The sequence below is a fragment of the Miniopterus schreibersii genome (genome assembly GCF_964146895.1).
Source record: "Miniopterus schreibersii genome assembly, chromosome: 19".
Taxonomy (NCBI): Eukaryota; Metazoa; Chordata; class Mammalia; order Chiroptera; family Miniopteridae; genus Miniopterus; species Miniopterus schreibersii.
The window spans coordinates 6,020,066-6,038,512 of record NC_138119.1 but is presented as its reverse complement, the minus strand read 5'-3'; the positions used below and the strand labels follow the sequence as shown (position 1 = coordinate 6,038,512).

At 44.2% G+C, this 18,447-nt stretch overlaps 2 protein-coding genes across 3 annotated transcripts; one reads left to right on the top strand and one right to left on the bottom strand.

Annotated features, from left to right (window-relative positions):
• Window positions 1-679: 679 nt before the first annotated feature.
• Window positions 680-11,236, bottom strand: ATP5PB (ATP synthase peripheral stalk-membrane subunit b). Its single transcript, XM_081121150.1, has 7 exons — window positions 10,946-11,236; window positions 10,634-10,670; window positions 6,825-6,970; window positions 5,799-5,962; window positions 5,247-5,372; window positions 1,855-2,034; window positions 680-925 (listed from the first exon to the last, which is right to left on the bottom strand). The coding sequence occupies exons 1-7, from the start codon at window positions 10,983-10,985 to the stop codon at window positions 848-850; spliced, it is 771 nt and encodes a 256-aa protein (XP_080977276.1). The 5' UTR covers window positions 10,986-11,236; the 3' UTR covers window positions 680-847.
• Window positions 11,237-11,244: 8 nt separating this feature from the next.
• WDR77 (WD repeat domain 77) lies at window positions 11,245-18,447 on the top strand. 2 transcript variants are annotated; one of them, XM_081121148.1, is made up of 10 exons: window positions 11,252-11,448; window positions 11,696-11,881; window positions 13,089-13,230; window positions 13,413-13,462; window positions 14,728-14,798; window positions 14,937-14,991; window positions 15,467-15,538; window positions 16,164-16,272; window positions 16,720-16,788; window positions 17,363-18,447. In XM_081121148.1, exons 1-10 carry the CDS (start codon window positions 11,334-11,336, stop codon window positions 17,520-17,522), a joined length of 1,029 nt encoding a protein of 342 aa, XP_080977274.1. In that variant the 5' UTR covers window positions 11,252-11,333; the 3' UTR covers window positions 17,523-18,447. The 2 variants fall into 2 exon arrangements, with proteins under 2 accessions (XP_080977275.1, XP_080977274.1); XM_081121149.1 differs by lacking the exon at window positions 16,720-16,788 and having other exon boundaries at window positions 11,245-11,448.

Sequence of the window (18,447 nt, the reverse complement as noted above, 5' to 3'; positions counted from 1 at the left end):
TAAAGATGTCCCTCTGAGTTCTATAGTAGATGGATATATTAGCCATCAATAAATATTGACCTAAATGATGTTACATAAATTAAAATCCTAGGAAGTCAAGAAAATAGCAATTACCCATATGATACATATTTTCAAATATTTCCTATTATGTAAGTTGTCCACTTGTGTACAAGTAAATCTTTATGTAAGCATGGAAGAACTAAATGCAGACAAATCTACAGAAGGGCAGAACTTCCTGATTTATCTGCTGGATTCTTAAGAGTGACTTTACAATACACTGAGTCCACAATATTTCCCACTGACATACTACTAAAATGATAACAAAGTCAATGGTATGATTTGATGTACAATATTTCCTTTCATTATTTTAAGAATACTAAAAGCTTTAAATTGCCCATAACCTGTCAGCCAGAAGCAATTTACCAATAATAGTCTTATAAACAAGATTATCAATTTTCACCCATATGGCAAATGTTGAAATAATATTTCAGAAGATTATGCAATTCGAAAGACCTTGTTTCAACTGTTACTTTAGTGTAAGATGGCAGCATTAATTACAAATATAAACTATAACTTGGTAGTCTTTAGTCAGGCACCAAACTGTACGAAAAGCAAACTGCTTATTCAAAAGTGATCATGGAGCAATTCAAACTGCAGAACAAGAAGGACAGGAAACAGCTCACTGGCCAACACTGTTTTAATTCTCTCACTAGATGAAACTCACGCTCTTCATTTTAGGTGGGGTAAACTGTAACTCCAGCAGGTGGCGATACAGAAAACTTTTGTCACAGCCTAGTTTCCATTTGTCAGTCAAGTGTTTCTAGCTGTCTCCGTCGGGACAGATGATTTACATAACTGGCTGTGCCTGAGCCTTCTTTGCAAGCAGCTTTAGATCTGCAATGCACTTGGCAATTGTCTCCTTTTCCTGTGATAGGGAAGAGAAATCTGGTTAGACCTTTCTAAATCATGGAAGGATATGAACCCTATAATTCTCACCTCCTGCAAGACCTTGAGTTTCCTACACAATCTCAAGATAGATTACTGGTTTCATCTGATCGACTACTAGGAATTATTTGTTTACAGAGGGAAGATGCAATTTATTTTAAGCAAGTCAAAAAAATCAGTTAAAATCCCCTGGCTCATAGCTTTTATAAGTGAAACCTATAGAGTTTGAAGCCAGATACTTCTGTAACCACATGCCACCAGTGTTAGCTTGTACAGCTATTAGCTGCTTGAAAAACACCAAACTAATGAACATTAGTAATACAGAATTGTTAAGAATAAAAATTAATTTATTTTCTGTACTTTTTGTATTTTCCAAGTTTCTTAAGTATATATTACTTTTATGTAAAAGACAGTTTAATCATGACAAAAGTAAATAAATAATGTAAATTCTAAAAAGAAAATCAAGTTTATGTAAATAATAGAAAACCTTTTTGTTCAAGACCAATACACCAGATGGTGGGGAAGAGGAAATGGAATGAAAATCATGGAATTAGGCAATAGAAGGGGCTCAGAAATAGCCTTGTCCAGTCTCTATGTTTTACAGAGAAATTAAATGTTGGTTAATGTTTCCCAAATGATGGAACTTGAACACAGTCTGCAACAACCAGTGTTCTGAACAAGTTTTCCACTGTTCCAACCTGAGCTAAGAGGCCCTTAACCAAACTTTGAGGAAGGAGGGAGCCACCGGGGCAGCTGTGCAGCGTTTTCTAGGTTTCACCATCCAGGAAAATCAACCAGAGCCTGTCTCTAAAGACTCCTGGCTAGTTATTCAATCCTAACAGAGCCATCAGCAGATGCCTGTCAAAGGCTTGTGCCACTCCAACTCCAGAAGCTTCAAGCATCATGTACCTGCTGTGCAGAGATGCTCTGCACCACGTGCTTCTCCACCCACTGTACCATGTGCTCTTGTTCCTTCCGACGCATCATATTCTGCACCGAGATATGATAGTCCAGGCGATTCTTTACCTCCTTGTATACTCTATGCAGCCGTTCCCGGTAAGTAACCTCCAAGGCCATAGCGATGTTATTCTGAAGCAAAATTAAGAAATGATGAAACTGTTTGCACAGTTGAAGGATCGCTTCCACTCTTATAGTTTCCAAATTTTCCTTTTATTGAGGTTTAACAGACATAAAATGCTACCTATGTAAAATGCCTTATGAGTTTAGGTCTATCTCTAAACCCTCCAACCTGTTGTGCCAATCTTTCTATTCATACACTGTACCATACTATATCAAGTTTATTCTAATTTTATAATGAATTTTAAAATTCTTGACTTCACTTTTTCAGAATACTCCTGTATATTCTTTTTACTTTTTCTATTAATCAATTTGTCCAAGTCCCAACATCTCCCCTTCCTCTGCCCCCCCATCTCTTAGTATTTTCTGTCTAGGAATGTGTTAGAGATTCAAGTAGAATTGATGTATTTATAACACTGAGCCTTCCAATCTTAGAGCCTTGTACCTCACAAGCACTTCACAAAGTAAAAAGATTATACATTTCTAGTTAAGTTTACTCCTAGACACCTTTTCCTAAATGGAGTATCTTCTTCCAGTATATTTTCTAATGGACTGCTATTTATATAAAGAAGGCTACTGATTTTATTCAATATTAATTTTGCATCCGGACACCTTGCTGAATTTGCTTATTGCTTTATGATTTATGCTGATTCTCAGGATTTCTAGGTATATAATCAGGTAATCTATAAGTAGGATTAACTTTGCCTTTTTGAATTTTTATACCTCTTGTTTCTTTCTCTTCTCTAATATCAACTACTGCCTCCAGAACTTTATCAAATTAATAATGGTGGTAGGATATCGTCATCTTCTAGTATGTGATGAGATCCTGACAAGTCTGCCTATCAAATGTAAAGGCTTGATGTATCAATCTCAAGTAGGCCCTTAACACTTTTCAGTGTAGTTCTTTAGTCCATTCACCCCTGCTCTTCTTTCTCCTCAAAACTCTCACATACCCTTCACTACTGTCAACTCTCAGCAAATGACCTTCCTTCCCATTCCACTGAGAAAAAGGGTGCGATAAGAATTCCCACCAACTTCTCCCACCACACAAGCCAACCTGCCTGATCCTATATTCATACACGTAGCACTCCTGCCCGAAACTATGGTGGAGCTATCTATACTCTTGAAGCCACGCCCTCCACTTGTGCATTCTAGTCAAAGCCCTCTAGCCTACTGAAGGATGTCACTGAAGCAAATTCCTCTCCCCTTTCTTACATTAATTTTCTAACCTCTACCGGATGATCACATGCAATGATACCGTCCATCTTTAAAAACCCTCTCGGTTCCTGCACCCTCCCCTCCTAGCTACTAATTTCTTTGCTTACCATAACTCCCTGGCAATTCTGAGTTTGTAAAACTAACTCCAATTTCTTTTCTCCCATTTTTTCCCCTCCAACCTACTCCAATCACTTCACTAAAATAGTCCTTACCAAGGGCCCCAAGAAAATCCATGTTGCTAAATCCTACGGCAAATTCTTAGGCCCTTTATTACCTGACCATAAGTAGAGTGACCACAAATTGAAAAAGTCCTTGTTTTTTCCCTTGTGTTCCAGTCTTACAGCTTTAAGTGCCAGCTGTAAGCTCATGACTCCCAAATCTGCAGCCTGGAATTCTCCCCATCAATTCCAGACTCACCTAACAGTCCTCCAATAACTCTACTTCACCAACTCACAGTCATTTTAAACCAATGCATACAAGACTAAAGGCTATTTGCAACAAGGCAATCAGAGTGGCCCTTCAAAATGTGAGATCATATTGCTCCTTTGCTTAAAAGCTTCAGTGACTTTCTCTCTCCTTCAGAGAACAAGTCAAAGTTCTTCCAGAAGGCTGTAAGACTGCATGATCGAGCCCCTGGCCACCTTGCTTTTCTAAATTCTCCTCTTCATCCATCTACTTCAGCTACATTGGCCTCCTTCTTTCCCTTGACTATACTGAGCAAGCTTCCAGGTTTAGGGATGAACTTACAATTGTTCTTTCCTCTGCCTGGAATACTATTTCCCCAGAAGTCCACAGAGCTTGTACTATCACTTCTTCACTGCTCAAAAATCACATTAGAGGCCTTTCTAGACTGTCCATTAAAACAGTAACTCCCTCATTCTAAAATCTCTTTCCTTTTAACATTAGTTTATTGCTCTACATAGCACTTATTACCAGTTGACACTCATGTCTTATTAATTTTTTTTCTGGCCTCCTCTCAACCTTTGGCTAGAAAGTAGACTCATGAAGGCAGACTTTGTTCTGTTCTCTGCTGTAACCCCAGAACCCTGGCCTGACTGGTGTCTCCAGAAGAGGAACTCAATAAATATTAAATACATAAAAAAGTTAATGACTATCATTTGGTTCTTTGAAAAAGCTACATCTTCAAAAGCCAGTTTTTGTGTGTACAAATTATGCATGAGGCAGAAAGCATTCTCTGGTTGTAACCTCAATATGCATTGGAAAGAGGGTTTAAAATTTTCTGAGGTTTTCAAACATCCATGTACTTAAGAATCTTTAGGAATCCTGTTTTTAAAAATACAGATTTTTGGATAACTCCTAGCAGAGGTTCTGATTCCACAGGACTTAGAATGGGTCCAAAGCCCTGCACCAAATGATTGATGCACATATGATGCTAAGAAATACAGGAAAAGGGCCATCCTCGTCAGGTACCTACTTTATCTTAACACCTCATTTTTAACTTCATAGGCGCTTCTATAACATAAAACCTCCTCATAAGGAAATCTCACTTTAAATATCAGGCATAAAGTGTTGCGCTCAAAGTAAATAACAACAAAATACTTGGACATGTTCCTAAAGTGGATTTAGAAACAAAATATTTTAGGATCTAATTCTGCTCTGACTATGGTAAAAGCTCTACTGCTACCTGAATCTGCTTGTGAATTTGGAATGTAAGTATCAGGTTTTCTTGCAGCAAATATGTTTCCTCATGACATGCCCTAGACACCGAATTCCATCCTTTAATCAGCTTAATTTAATGACTATTTTCTTTGTGTGGATTTATAACCTTTACTCTTTCTAATTTTAGGGTAATAATTCTAATCATTTGTCTGCTTGATAGGTCTTCAATATCTAAACAGCCATAACTGTCAAACCCCACCCAAATCTCTTTTCTAAATAAAATATGCTCAATCTTCAGCCATTCTTCATGTAAGAAATTCTAAATTTTTGTTTTAAATGCACACAAATGAGTAACTTCATTCTCCTTAGAAAGTTCTGAAACCTACCCTCTGGACATCAAAAAGGTAATGACGCTTTTGAACCAGTGCCTGCTGGGACTTCTCCAGATCAATTGCATCTTGGATGCCTTTGATGGAAGCCTGTTTTGCTTCTTCTAGTTGGGCAATTTTTTGCTGCAATTATAATATTTATAACAAAGATCAATGAAAGCACCAAGGGTAATAAAAACAGATTCATTTTATTTTTCCTCAAAGTTATAACCCTCATATATAAAAAAAAAACCCACAAAGAAACATACACATATATGAAGAAATGCACAAATCCTTAAGAAGAATTGCCCATGACAGCTACACAATATCTGTTGAATGAACAAAGCTACAAAAAGACTGGAAAAGTTTGGTAAATTTTCAAAAATTTATTTTGACTTCCGGTCTCAAATTAGTAACATATTAATGCCTGAAATTGTATTCATTATCATTAATTTCTAATTATACTGAATATTTATACAAATACATATACATTCATATCAAAAACATCACTTGATGGCCTTAATGCTTCTACTATGGTTTAAAATGGGAAACAAGGTTTATGGTTCTTACCTCATTGAGTTTATCAGCAAATTCCCCAATAGAGGCACCATATTTTTTAACTATATAGACAAGCAACCCTATTGTTGATATGGCAGAGATGGTTTCTGGAGTAACCACATATATTTCTTTAGATAGGAAATATAAGATAAGCCCAGTTCCGAGCACATAGGGTCCTAAAAGAAGAAAAAGTATTTTATGATGGATATGCTAGATCTAAAAGGAGAAGACAAAAAGATACTTCTGCATTTATTTAGCTGAAGGCAAAGTTAAGTGATGATTAAAATAACTGGATTCAAAGACAGAACCCTGGGTTGCGAAGCATTATGGTAGAGTTGAGAGAACAAGGACCTGGACTCAAGAAAATCTGTCTCTACAACTTAGAAACTGAGCAATGTAAATAACCTCTGAGCTTAGTTTCCTTCTCTGTAAAATGAGAACAGTACCTCCTTCACAGAGCTGACGAAATTAAACATAATGTATGACAAGTGCCTAGCACAACTGCTCAACAAGCAGGAACTATTCCACAAAGATGTCAGGTAACTTTCAGAAATAACTTGTGTTGCAAAATGTACAATTTATTGAATGGGAACATTGGTCAGGATAAATTCTATCCACTACTGCTTATTTTTATTTAATAGGAACCTGAAACTGAAAATAAGAACAAAAAACAAACAACTATAAAGTAGTACATATAAAAAAGGAAGATCTGATACCAGGATTCTCAATTCCTGCGGCATCTTCAAATGCTTCAAATATAGCCTTTTCTTCCCTCACAAGATGCTAAGCAGACAAAGCGGGCCTTCAGGGCAGCATTTTACAGTGTTTCTGAGCAACACGAGCACCAAAGGATGTGAGGCTGTGTTAGAGATTAAAGGCCATGCTGCTGACCCTTGAACACTGCGGTGGAGGAGCGGGGAAACTGGGGTGCTGACTGGATTTCTGTGGTATATTGAAGAGGTAAGCGGCCACTAAAATCCTAGGTTAATATAAACCACACCATCCAAACATACTATCAAACACCGCGCAAATGCTTACCTGTCACACCAGTTTTAGGATAAAGGAACTGGAAGAACTCCTCAGGGATCAGCCCATGACGAACTTTGCCTCCATATTCAGGAAGAGGTGGTACAGGGGCAAGACTTGGCTGCCCAGTGTGAAAGATCCTGGTTGCCTGCAGCACCCTACAGGTAGCAGTTACACAACTTTAAAGCCTGTTCTTTAAAGAGAACACCGTGTGTAAACAGGAGAAACAATGAATGGGGATGAGGACTGGGGCGGTTTCCCAGTGTCAGAAAGAGAACAGACCAAGCATGGGAAGGTCAGGGTCTATTCACCAGCTGTGTGACCAGGGAAAATGACTTACATAAAGCTGTATGTAATCTTCTACCCAATACTAGAATCCCTCCTCTAAGTCTCATCAGTCATCTGTCTTCTATCAGCACTGAAATAAATTTAAGAACATAGACTGCAGCCAGACTATCTGGGTTCAAATCCTAAACCTGCCACTTGACTTTGAGCAAATGATGTAAACTTGTACTCTCTAGTTTCTCTAAGTAAAGGGGAAATAAAGGATACAACCTTATAAGGGGGTTGTGAGAATTGAGTTAATACATGTAGTGTTTAGAATGGTACTTGGCATTCGTTAAAGTTCTATGTAAGTGGTTAACTATTACATGCCTACTGTGTTGTGAGTTCCCTGATGGCAAGAACTTTGACATTTTGAATATTCTCTGTGGTAGGGTGTTGACCAATTCTAAGTGAAACAGGCTTTTTCAGTGTGAGGTAGTTCTAATTATGTTCACTGTTGAACTGAACTGCTACATGTCTTTGAAACCTCCTTCCATTGGCTCTAATTTTATTTTTCTCAGTAAGAAAGACAACGTTCCTGTATCTGGGTTAAACATCTCACTCCTCTCACAATCCAATATTGATTGTCCACCACAAAGAGCTCTCTGGTTTGGTTTACAAAAATAAGGTAGTATACAGAACTGAATGTAATACTTAACATAGTATGACCAAATCACTCACTCTACAAATATATATTTTGAACTTGCTTTGCCATTATTGGGCTTGAACTACTGTATTATTTGCAAATTATTCTTGTATTGAAGTAGCCTAAGACTGCATTTTTAGTAGTTATAACAAACTAGTGTCTCATTAGGTTTCAGATGAAATAAAATTCACTCTTTTTCCCATCTACTGTAGCCCTTATCTCTTGCCTGAACTTAATCCAAAATCTGGTCTCTCTTCTTCTGGTCAAATACCCCTTAAACCTACCCCCCTCCACATGCTGCTAATGTTTTTAAAATGCAAGTTTGACTTAAAAACTCTCTAACAGGGTGTCTCCTGCCTACAGAAAAAAAACTACTTAATGTAGCACAGGTGATTTAGCACCTGTCAAATTTAGGCGCTCACCTTCCACTATTCTCCTACCCTCTAGCCATATGGAAGTACTTAGAGCTCTCAATAACAAACAAAAACCAAAAACACACTTCATGTTGCTCCTTCAGCCTGATATGCTTTTTGCTTCATAACTACCAAGCCCAACCAGCCTTTAGAACATCTCAAGTATATCCTTTATAAAGGCTGCTCTAATCTTGGGCTAACATTCATTCATTCTACAAACATTCTCTGACTTTCTACTTATGTCAGGCCCTGAAAGCATAGCAACGAGCAAAGTCTCAGCCTTCAACACTCTAGTAGGGTGTGGGGAGTGTGTGTATAGATCCATACAGAATTTGAGGCAACTGTTCTAAGTTCTATGAAGAAAAATGGAGCAAGGTAAGGGGATAGGGAGCAACAGAGAATGGGGGAAAGACGTTTTCGGTAGAAGGCCAGAGGACATTTGAGCAAATGACCTGGGGGAAAGAGAACAAGTACAAAGATTCTGAGCAAGGAAAAAATAAGCTTGGCAGTTTTCAAAGGAAGAAGGCCAATAAGGCTACAGAATGAGCTAAAAAGACAGCGGAAGAAAATAAAGAGGTAGGATGGGATCAATTCAGTTTGGACCTTCTGGGTTATGTTAATTTGGATTTTATTTCAAATGGGATACGGAGCTCTGGAGGGTTTTGTGGGGGTGAGGTAAGGGGACTGACTTAATTCCTATGGCTCCTGGGAGAATGGCCCATAATGGGAAAGAAGAGAGATGAAAGGAGACTAGTTAAGAGACTACTGGACTAGCCTGGGTGAAAGTGATGGAGGGTCATACCCCAGGAATAGTGGAACTGGAAGAAGTGGTCAGAGTCCAGGTGTAATCTGGTGGGAGAGCCTTGCTGATATATTAGATACGGAATGTGAGAGAGAAATCGAGGATGTTCCTTGTATCTTATGTACGTGTTTTGTGTATTTTACTCATTACCTGTATTGTGATTATCTACTTGTCTGTATGGAATCTTTTTTCTCTCAAAAGCTGGAAGCAGTCAATTACAGCCTTTATTGCATACTCAAAAAACAGATTTAAGCCACTTTTTCAAGCCACTGAATAGTTATCAAATTTTACAAGATTTAGGACTAAAAACACCCCCGCCCCATGACACAATTTATGAAACAATATTAACAGTAACAGCTGCTAACATTTACTAAACACATACTATGTATCAGGCACTGTTTTTACAGTTTCACAGGAATTAAGTATTTTAATTTTCATAACCCATAATGTACTATTATGTCCCTTTTGCACATGAGGAAACTGAGGTCACATAGCTGGTAAGTGGAGAGGCCAGGTGTACCCCTCTTCTAGCTTTGGAGACCTCACTCTAAACCAGTGATTTTCAAACTTTTTCACCTCATGGCACACATAAACTAATTACTAAAATTCTGTGGCACACCAAAAAATATATTTTTTGCCTATCTTACCAAAAAAAAAAAAAAGTATAAAAGTATAATTTTGATTAATTCACACCTGATGGCTAATGCTGTGTTGGCTGTTGTCATTTTTTTATTTGACAATCTAAGGGAAAAGAAAAGAGGTCAGCGGGACCTCATGTTTTAAAAATCCTTGCAGCACACTGGTTGAAAACAGCTGCTCCAAACCACCGCTCTATAGCTACCTCCTCTCTAGACCGCGCGAGTTCCATAAAGGCAGGTACTTAGCCTTGCTCATTTTTCTATCTCCAGGTGGCAAATAAATACCGACTGAATCAACAGATTTCCCCTCACTTATGAGCTAGCAGTAAAAATACAACCCGATTCATTGTTTTACTTTAAAAAACTTGCTCTCCCATATGTGAGATATGAAACAGGAAGCAACAAACAAACAAACAAACAAAGCAAATAAATTCATAGACACAGACAACAGTATGAAGGTTACCAGAGGGGAAGGGGGGTGGAGGAAGGGTGTAGAGAATAAAGGGGGTCCGATATACGGTGAGGAAAGGAGACTAGACTGGGTGGTGAGCACACAATGCAGCATACAGACGCTGTATCACGGAACCGTGCGCTTTAAACTGTGTTATTTACCAGTGTCACCCCAACAAGTTTAATTAAAAACAAAACAAAAACTTGTTCTTGAGTATGCAAAAATTCTGATTACAAGAACTCTGATTCGCGCCGCGGCAGCTGTGTCTAGCTGAAGGTCACGGGGAGAGGGGCGGGGCTTAGGAGACATCAAAACCAGTTTATAGTTGAGTTAGAACACGCCACTTAAAAATCTTAACGTTTGCCACTATGTGCTACGACCATGTCGTCCCAGGCAGTTACAAAAGCCCAAGTGTTTGAATTTTGCGCGTTCCAAAATTACCTAAAGAAAGGTAATTTCTGGCCCAAAGCGAAGACAAGGTCACCGAGAAGCGAAATGAGACGAAAAAAACCAAGGACGAAGGGGAGTATTAACCCCTCTCACTCACCCGGGACCGAGGAGGGCCGCGTTCTTCAGAGAGGGGGCTGCAAATACACAAGGCGCAGGTCAGCAAGGTCAAGGTGAAATGTGGTCTGCCCCTCCCTCGGTCCCCGCGGGGCCCGAACACTAAGGCCATTCACCCCCCTTTCCTGTCCCCCGAGACCCCACGCTCACCTTCGGAGCGGCGCTACTACTCCCAGCTCAGGCCCAAGCCTCGCTAGCGTTTCTTCGCCCGCTGCCTTCCACCCCCTCCGCGTAACCATGGACGCGCCTCTTTACGGTCACTCTGAAAGCCCCGACCAGGGTCTACCCCTCTCACCTGCTGTGGCTGCAGCAGAAAGCACCACCCGGGACAGCATGGTCAGCGAGGGTCCGCTCCGCGGCCTTGGCGTCCCGGTGACCTGCAGGGAGGAATCTGTCAGAGGCAGGGCAAGATGGTCGCTCGCAAGTCTCGCGAGGAGAGAACGCAAACCTCGTTCCCTTCTACTTCCTCTCGAATTTTTTTTTTTCTCGCGAGAAGGGGCACAGAGCACAGAGAACCTGCAGTCGAGCGAAAGCGGGCTAGAGCTGCAAATCTCGCGAGATGTAGAGTGGCAGTCGCTCGTCCAGAGGGGCGGAGGCCCAGGAGGGTACCACGTGGGAACTGTCGGAGCTGAATCTCCCTCGGGCGTCCCGTTTGGGTCCAGGTTGGCATTGAAACCGTGGAGATGAGGAAGGAAACCCCGCCTCCTCTAGTACCCCCGGAGGATCGCGAGTGGAACCTGCCCCCTAATGCGCCCGCCTGTATGGAGCGGCAGTTGGAGGCTGCGCGGTACCGGTCGGGTGAGCCGAGATCCCGGGCCTGGGGCTCCCCTCACCCCGGCTCCGGGCGACCCTTCCCGAGGCTGATCCTCCTCGCCCGCCCCCGCCCCGCCTGCCATCCTGGCCCTTCCCTCGCTGAACTCCGTCCCTAACCGTGCCCCGCGATCCTGAGCTCGCGTCCGGACCGGGCCCGCGTGGTTTCCCGGGCGGTCGCCATGGAGACGGGCCCTCACGCTCCGCACGCGCTGACAGCTTGTCCCTCCCGCAGACGGGGCGCTCCTGCTCGGGGCCTCCAGCCTGAGTGGCCGCTGCTGGGCTGGCTCCCTCTGGTTTTTCAAGGACCCTTGTGCCGCCCCCAACGAAGGTTTCTGTTCCGCTGGAGTCCAGACGGAGGCTGGAGTGGCTGACCTCACGTGGGTGGGGGACAGAGGTATCCTAGTGGCTTCCGATTCAGGTGAGTCACCTTCTCCTCCACCCCCAGGTGCAGCAGAGGCCGAGGAGTACGGGGCGGGCTAGGTTCAGTCTTTCATGCCCCACATGCGGTGCTCGGGGTATTGAGGGGTTTGATCCCCAAGAAGAACTGCTGTGTAGGTGGAAATACCTTTTCCAAGATTCTGAATTCGCTGATGGGAATTTCTAGGAAAAGCCATAACAAAATTAAGAAATGGATTGGAACCATTTTTTCTTCTATGTAATCTGTCCCATATCCCCCCGCCCCCCAATCCAGACCAAGGATAATCTGAATCTTACAGGTGGCGCTGAAGCCAATCTGTGCTGCCTCTTTCCATACCTTCCCATTCTCTTCTTTTTTTTTTTTTTTTTTTTAAATATATTTTTATTGATTTCAGAGAGAGGAAAGGAGAGGGACAGGGAGAGATAGAAACATCAATGATGAGAGAGTCATTGATCAAGGCCGCAACCCGGTCATGTGCCCTGGCTGGGAATCGAACCCGATCACCTGGATCTTAGGTCAACGCTCAACCACTGAGGCACGCCCGGCCGGGCCCATTCTCTTCTTAAACGTCTCCATTCTGCTTTCTTTGTTTCGAATGTCAGACCCAACAGTGGAGACTTTATTATTTTAAAAAATCAGAATTGGGGTGTTGGCAGGCATCACAGGGGAGGGTAAATGTGGGCGTTAAAAACTGAGCCTCTCTGGCTGTTGAGCTTGGGCACTACATGTATTCAAGACAACTTTTGGTTGTCGGTACTCAGCCAGTCACTGTGCACGATACCGAGCTGTGGCTATTTTGTTTAAGACTCTGTAAGACATTCATTGAAATTGTCCCACACACATTGCAGTTGGACTGTTTGCTACACAGACAGTTGTGGAGATGCCATCCTTTCTCCCGGGAACTTGTTTTCCAATATTTTCTCACTAGAAGCTGGGTAACGGATTTTACCAGCTGATCCATCTTTTTCTGTCTTGCTCTAGAAGCCTTCCCCACCTAATTATCTGGACTGTCCTTAGGAAGAGAGTGATGCCAGCGTAAAGGCAAATGGCTTGGAAGTTAGCTAAGCCCTCTAATGATAGGGCCTTTGATTGTATAGAAGAAACTCTGTTAGTTCAGGGACCGGGGACTATTTGAACCCAAGAAGTGAGTTGCTCTCTCAGTGTAACTCAGGCTTGTTTCCTTCATCCCGCATCCCGCCCCCACCAGGTGCTGTTGAGTTGTGGGAGCTAGATGAGAATGAGACGCTCATTGTCAGCAAGTTCTGCAAGTACGAGCACGATGACATAGTGTGTGCCGTCAGTGTCCTGAGCTCCGGCGCACAGGCTGTCAGCGGGAGCAAAGACTTCTGGTGGGTCCTTGTTCTCACCACTCCTGGCTCCGGGCCTCCTTTGGATGTCTTTACTATCCGATTACCCTCGTTATATAAAGTTTGGGACTCATTACCAGAACCTAGTGACTAACCTAGTGTCCGTAAGATCTCTCTAAAGATTTTGCAACCCACTGAAGTATTGGTTTCCTTTTGCTCCTTAGCATCAAGGTTTGGGACCTCGCTCAGCAGATGGTACTGAATTCATACCGGGGTGAGTGCCTTTTCTTTCTTTTCCAGTCCTGGCCTTCGCTGTTTTGTTTTTATTTTTCTCTTTGGGCTCTTTGAACTTTGCTTGGATGTTAAGGGCAGCAGGTCCTCACTCTCCTGCCTGATGGTTTTCTTCCAAAGCTATAGTCAGGCCCTAATGCCCATCCCTTGCCCTTTACTTAATTCCTCCACTTCTGTTGATGGCCTCACCACCTTCTTGGCCACCCAAGGCTCAAACCTCAGCCATCTTCCATCCCTCCTGCTTTCCCGCTGTCCATTGGTCACCAAGTTCTTTTGAGTCTTTTCCCATTTTGCCAGTGACCTTCTTTCCATTTCTTATGCTCCCATTTGCTTTCAGGTATAACTCACACAGACAGTGGCTCTCATCGCTGCACCTGTAATCTCTGTTCTTTCATTGGTTCCTCGTGGCTCGTAGATTGAAGTCCCATTTTCTCGTCATGGCATTCAAGTCCTTCTACTGTCACTCCCTCTCTGAGCATTCCACATTAGCTAAACCCACTCACAGCAGATCCTAGCATTCTTCAAGTGTGAGTCTTGAGGCTTATGAATCTGTCATGGTTTTCAAAATTCTCATTGTTAGAAGCAGAGATGAGGCGCAGAACCACTCTGTTTGTGGTGTGGATGGAGCAAGGCCAATTCCACCTCTGAATTTCACCCACAGGCTCTTTCCTTTGCTCTTTGGCTCTCAGGGAGAAGCCCCTCTTGTGTTATACCTTTGATTTTTATTCCCCTGAGCATTGTGCCGTGGTAAGATTGGGATGGGTGACAGACATGTGCTCCTTCTGGGACGTGGAAGAAGGCTGATGGTGAAGCTGGAGGAAGGAAAGGAGCACTGACGACTACAGGCAGCTACTCATTCACTTTTAGGAAAGAGAACATTCAAGAACTCTATTCCCTTAAAGCTCTGTGTCTAGAACTCCTGTGAGGCATGTGTCCTGCAGCATGAAGGTTACTCTTCTGGGGTGTTAACTATGACTCCCTTCACTATTCTTGCTTAGTCCCTAATTTTTTGCATTATCTTTGCTAATTAATTTTTCCCCAAGCCCTTTTTAGGTTTTATAACTCCATCAACATCTCCTCTTAGGTTTTGTCTAGTTCAGAATCTCTTATGAAATTTATTAAATTGCATTGTTAGCCTAGGCCTGTTTCTTACCCTCTCCCTCCTACCCCTTGGTAGGGTCTGGGCTGTTGGATAGTGGTGGCTCCAGCCTCTTCTCTGCCATATTTCTCTCTCTCTTTCCTTTATAGCTCACTCTGGGCAGGTCACCTGTGTTGCTGCCTCCCCCCACCAGGACTCCATGTTTCTTTCGTGCAGTGAGGTGAGAAACGGCCTCTTCTTCCCTCCCCACTCCCCAACCACACTCCAACCCTCTAGGCCAGAATCCAGCATGGAGACCTCCTGGCAGGCAGCTGCTGCTTTGGATTCTGAAGCCCTTTTTCTGTTCCTCTGCTTCTAGGACAGTAGAATTTTACTCTGGGATACCCGCTGTCCCAAGCCAGCATCACAGATGGGTGAGTCTTTGAGCCAGTGGTGGGAGAGTGGTACTGGGAACCCAACCAGAAGAGGCTTCCCTTGGCCAGAGTCAAAGGAAAAGTTGCCAAATGCCCAGTTGCTGTGACATAAGTTACATAATCGCTCTCTTTCCCACCAAAGCTCTGCTGACCCCATTTTATGCAGCTGGTACCAAGAGGAAGGGCTGGTTTCTGGGTGGGTGATTTACTTTACATTTCCTAGATGGGTCGACAAAGGGGCCAGAGTTGATATCTTCATGTTTATGCCTGAAGCTTGCCTGTGACTTGTGCCCAGAAAGGGCAGGAGGCTGATGGATAAATGGAGGTTATGAGGGTCAAGGGCAAGGACACGGCTGCCTTAGTGGGGTTTGGAAACAGAATAGAGTGCTCCTGGAACCTGGACTGACTTCACCAGAGAAACTTCTTCTCAGAGCTGGGCTCTGGGTCTTGTACAGCACCCCCCTTTTCTCTGCAGGCTGCGCAGCCTCTGGCTACCTTCCTACCTCCCTGGCTTGGCACCCTCAGCAGAGCGAAGTCTTTGTCTTGGGTAAGAGAGCATCTCGAACTGTGTGTTGACTCTGGGAAGGGGGAGGAGGAGAGGGAGTGCTGACTCCGTAACGCACAGGCTCTGGCTGCTCCATCTCATCAGCACCCCTGGGCGCCAGATGAAAGGTGCTGATGGGGGCTGGGGGAGGCGTGCGCCAAAAGTGGTTTTGGTTAGCTTTGGACAACATGATGATTTTTCCTCAGTGGATTTCAGTCCTGATTGTTCTCGTTCCTGTATCTTGGGCATGGCCAGAAGTCAGTGGGCCACAAAGCACATGGATTACTATACAGCAGGCCCTTGAAGCTCACTTCACTCAACATTGTTTTGTTACAACATTGACGAGACACCACAGGAGCTTAAATCTTGTTTATATCAGTGAGCCTGGGGTAAATTGGTTCTACTATGGATGGTTGTGGTGCCATCGTGGAGATATGGTTTGTGCTTAAACTAATAACTACATCATCCATTAATTCAATTTTTCACAACCACCCAATAACTAAGTATTCCTACTTAGCAAAAGAGAAAGGTAATCCTCAGAGTGGTTAACTTGTCCAACATCGAGGGACCAGCATCTTCACACCCAGGCCTGGCTGACTCCAGTGCCCACGCTCTCTCTCTCTTGTAGGCGATGAGAATGGGACTATCTCCCTTGTGGACACCAAGAGTGCAAGCTGTGTCCTCAGCTCAGCTGTGCACTCCCAGTGTGTCACCAGGCTGGTGTTCTCCCCACACAGGTACTGTTCTTTGTCATCGGGCCTGCTGGGGATGCGTGGGCACAGCGAGGGGGCTTGCTTTATGTCAGCCAAGCATTAGCCAATAGGGGTTCCTGAAAGCAGACACTGCTCTGCTGAGCTTTCACAATGTCAGAGGCCTCTGAAGATGAGTCCTTTCTGGGACAGTGGTTGAGAAGCCTGTGTTTCTGGGTTGTTGCTGGAGCTGCAGGGAGGGACCAGATGGGATGGTTAGTTGCCAGGGCGACTGTCAACCCTGGCTTTCCTCCGTTTACCTCATCTTTCCATGGAACCTATAATATGGGCTTGAGTGGTAGCCAGACCTTAACCCAACGTGGGGATCAGGCCCCCTTCTCCAGGCCACTTTAGAGTGGGGGGTGGGGGCTGGCCCGTCGGGGTTTGTCCTGGGACCCATGCTTTCCCTTTCACACCGTCTCCTTCCTCTCCTAGTGCCCCCCTCCTGGCCTCTGTCAGTGAAGACTGCTCCCTCGCTGTGCTGGACGCCAGCCTGTCCCAGGTGTAAGTCGGGGTGGAGCCTGTGGTCAGCAGGCGGGAGGAGAGCAGCGGTGGCTGGGCCCTTTCCTCTTCACAAAACACAATGTCCCTTTCAAGGGGCCCAGTGGTGGCAGCAGGCCGAGTGTTGACCGTCTCCCTCCCCGAGGCGGATTCACAACCAGCCCTGTCCCTCGTAGAGGGAGTGTGGTGGTGGGTGGCATTTCTGAGGCTGGCATTCCAGCTGTCTCCCGGGAGGGCAGTCTGCCCTCCTCCCATAAGAAGCGCATAGTGAATTATAGCCTGTTACCCGGTGAGGGGCACCAGACAGCAGGTCTGGATTGTTCTTGCTTCTTGGCCCATATCCCTGCTCTTGCTCTTGGCCCATATCCCTGTTGTTGCTCTAGCCATCATTTCTTTGTCTGTGAAAATAGTGATCGATGAAATCCTTTGGGTACAATGCTATCCTGGTGGCAAGGCCGTCTATGATGACATGTGTATAACACATCCCAAAAATGCGCCCTGGATATGGTGGGTTCTCTTCTTCAGGTCATTTTTCCTCCTGTCTCCTACCATGCTCAAACTTTCTTTCCTTTTTTAGGTTTAGAAGTCGAGCCCACAGAGACTTTGTGAGAGATGCCACTTGGTCTTCACTCAATCACTCCCTCCTCACCACCGTGGGCTGGGACCACCAGGTCATCCACCACCTGCTGCCCACAGAGCCTCTCCCAGCCCCTGGACCTAACAGTGTTGCCGACTAGATTGGATTTAAGACAGAAAACAAATCCCCCAGGAGTAGCCTCACCCTTTGCCCCGGCCTCTCAGTCTGTGAGGCCACACTGGAGCCTCAGCGGTTGCTGATACCCCAGGTCTGGGCAGTTAGTAGGCATGTTTCAGCCTGGGGTGGCTGGATTCTGGGATCCTGTAGTCATAGGGGAGAAACTATCTGGGAAATGGATAGGTATGTATGTCTGAGTGTGTGTGTGTGTGTGTGTGTGTGTGTGTGTTTCTTGGTGGGGGGAGGGGATCAAAAATCCATCCCACATTGTTCCCAGGACCCACTGTCCCCGCCCCCCTACAAAAAGAGTTTATAAAAGGCTTTTATGCTTCCCGTGTAGCTGTGCATGAGGAGTTGGCCGTATGTGGATGAGGTGTGGGCTGTGGGCATTTCTGGATTCTAGGAGCAGCCCATGTACTACTCGCAGGATAGGAGCAGCTTAGTTTTTTTATAGAACTTAATTCACTTTAACATGGGCAGTGCTCCATTCACAGAATCCAGCCCAGCTTGCCTTGAGGAAGAGCCAGGTCGCTCACCACAGTTTTACACATCTTGCCATTAAACTGAGTCCGAAGTCCATTTCCTGGCCTAGATAATGCCCCCCACTCCCTGTGGAGTTGTGTACAGGACAGATGAGTGTTTTTCTGTCATAGATGTCAGATGTCATAGATGGGGACAGGGGAGAGCTTAGAGGCATTTCAGTTGAGTTAGAAACTGACCTGACTGGCAGGGAAATGTCTGCCACTTTTCTTACCTGGAAACAGCCTGGGCCTGACCTCTCCTGTCTCTGGGCACCTTTCTGCGGATATGGGCAGTGTGAAGACTGTTTTTGTGGACTGCAGATTTTAAATGGTGGCATCAGAGACTTGGAAATACTGGCTGATGAAATAAAAAGTTTAGGCTTTGTG

What these genes read in the sequence shown, in the direction of transcription:
- WDR77 (XM_081121148.1), top strand. Translation starts at nt 11,334, where the DNA reads ATGAGGAAGGAAACCCCGCCTCCTCTAGTACCCCCGGAGGATCGCGAG. An exon ending in AGCGGGAGCAAAGACTTCTG is followed by an intron (nt 13,231 to 13,412) that starts GTGGGTCCTTGT and finishes TTTGCTCCTTAG; the next exon opens with CATCAAGGTTTGGGACCTCG. An exon ending in GGTACTGAATTCATACCGGG is followed by an intron (nt 13,463 to 14,727) that starts GTGAGTGCCTTT and finishes TTTCCTTTATAG; the next exon opens with CTCACTCTGGGCAGGTCACC.
- ATP5PB (XM_081121150.1), bottom strand. Translation starts at nt 10,985, where the DNA reads ATGCTGTCCCGGGTGGTGCTTTCTGCTGCAGCCACAGCAG. An exon ending in TTCTGCTGCAGCCACAGCAG is followed by an intron (nt 10,671 to 10,945) that starts GTGAGAGGGGTA and finishes GTGTATTTGCAG; the next exon opens with CCCCCTCTCTGAAGAACGCG. An exon ending in ACCTTTTTGATGTCCAGAGG is followed by an intron (nt 2,035 to 5,246) that starts GTAGGTTTCAGA and finishes ATTTTGCTTCAG; the next exon opens with AATAACATCGCTATGGCCTT.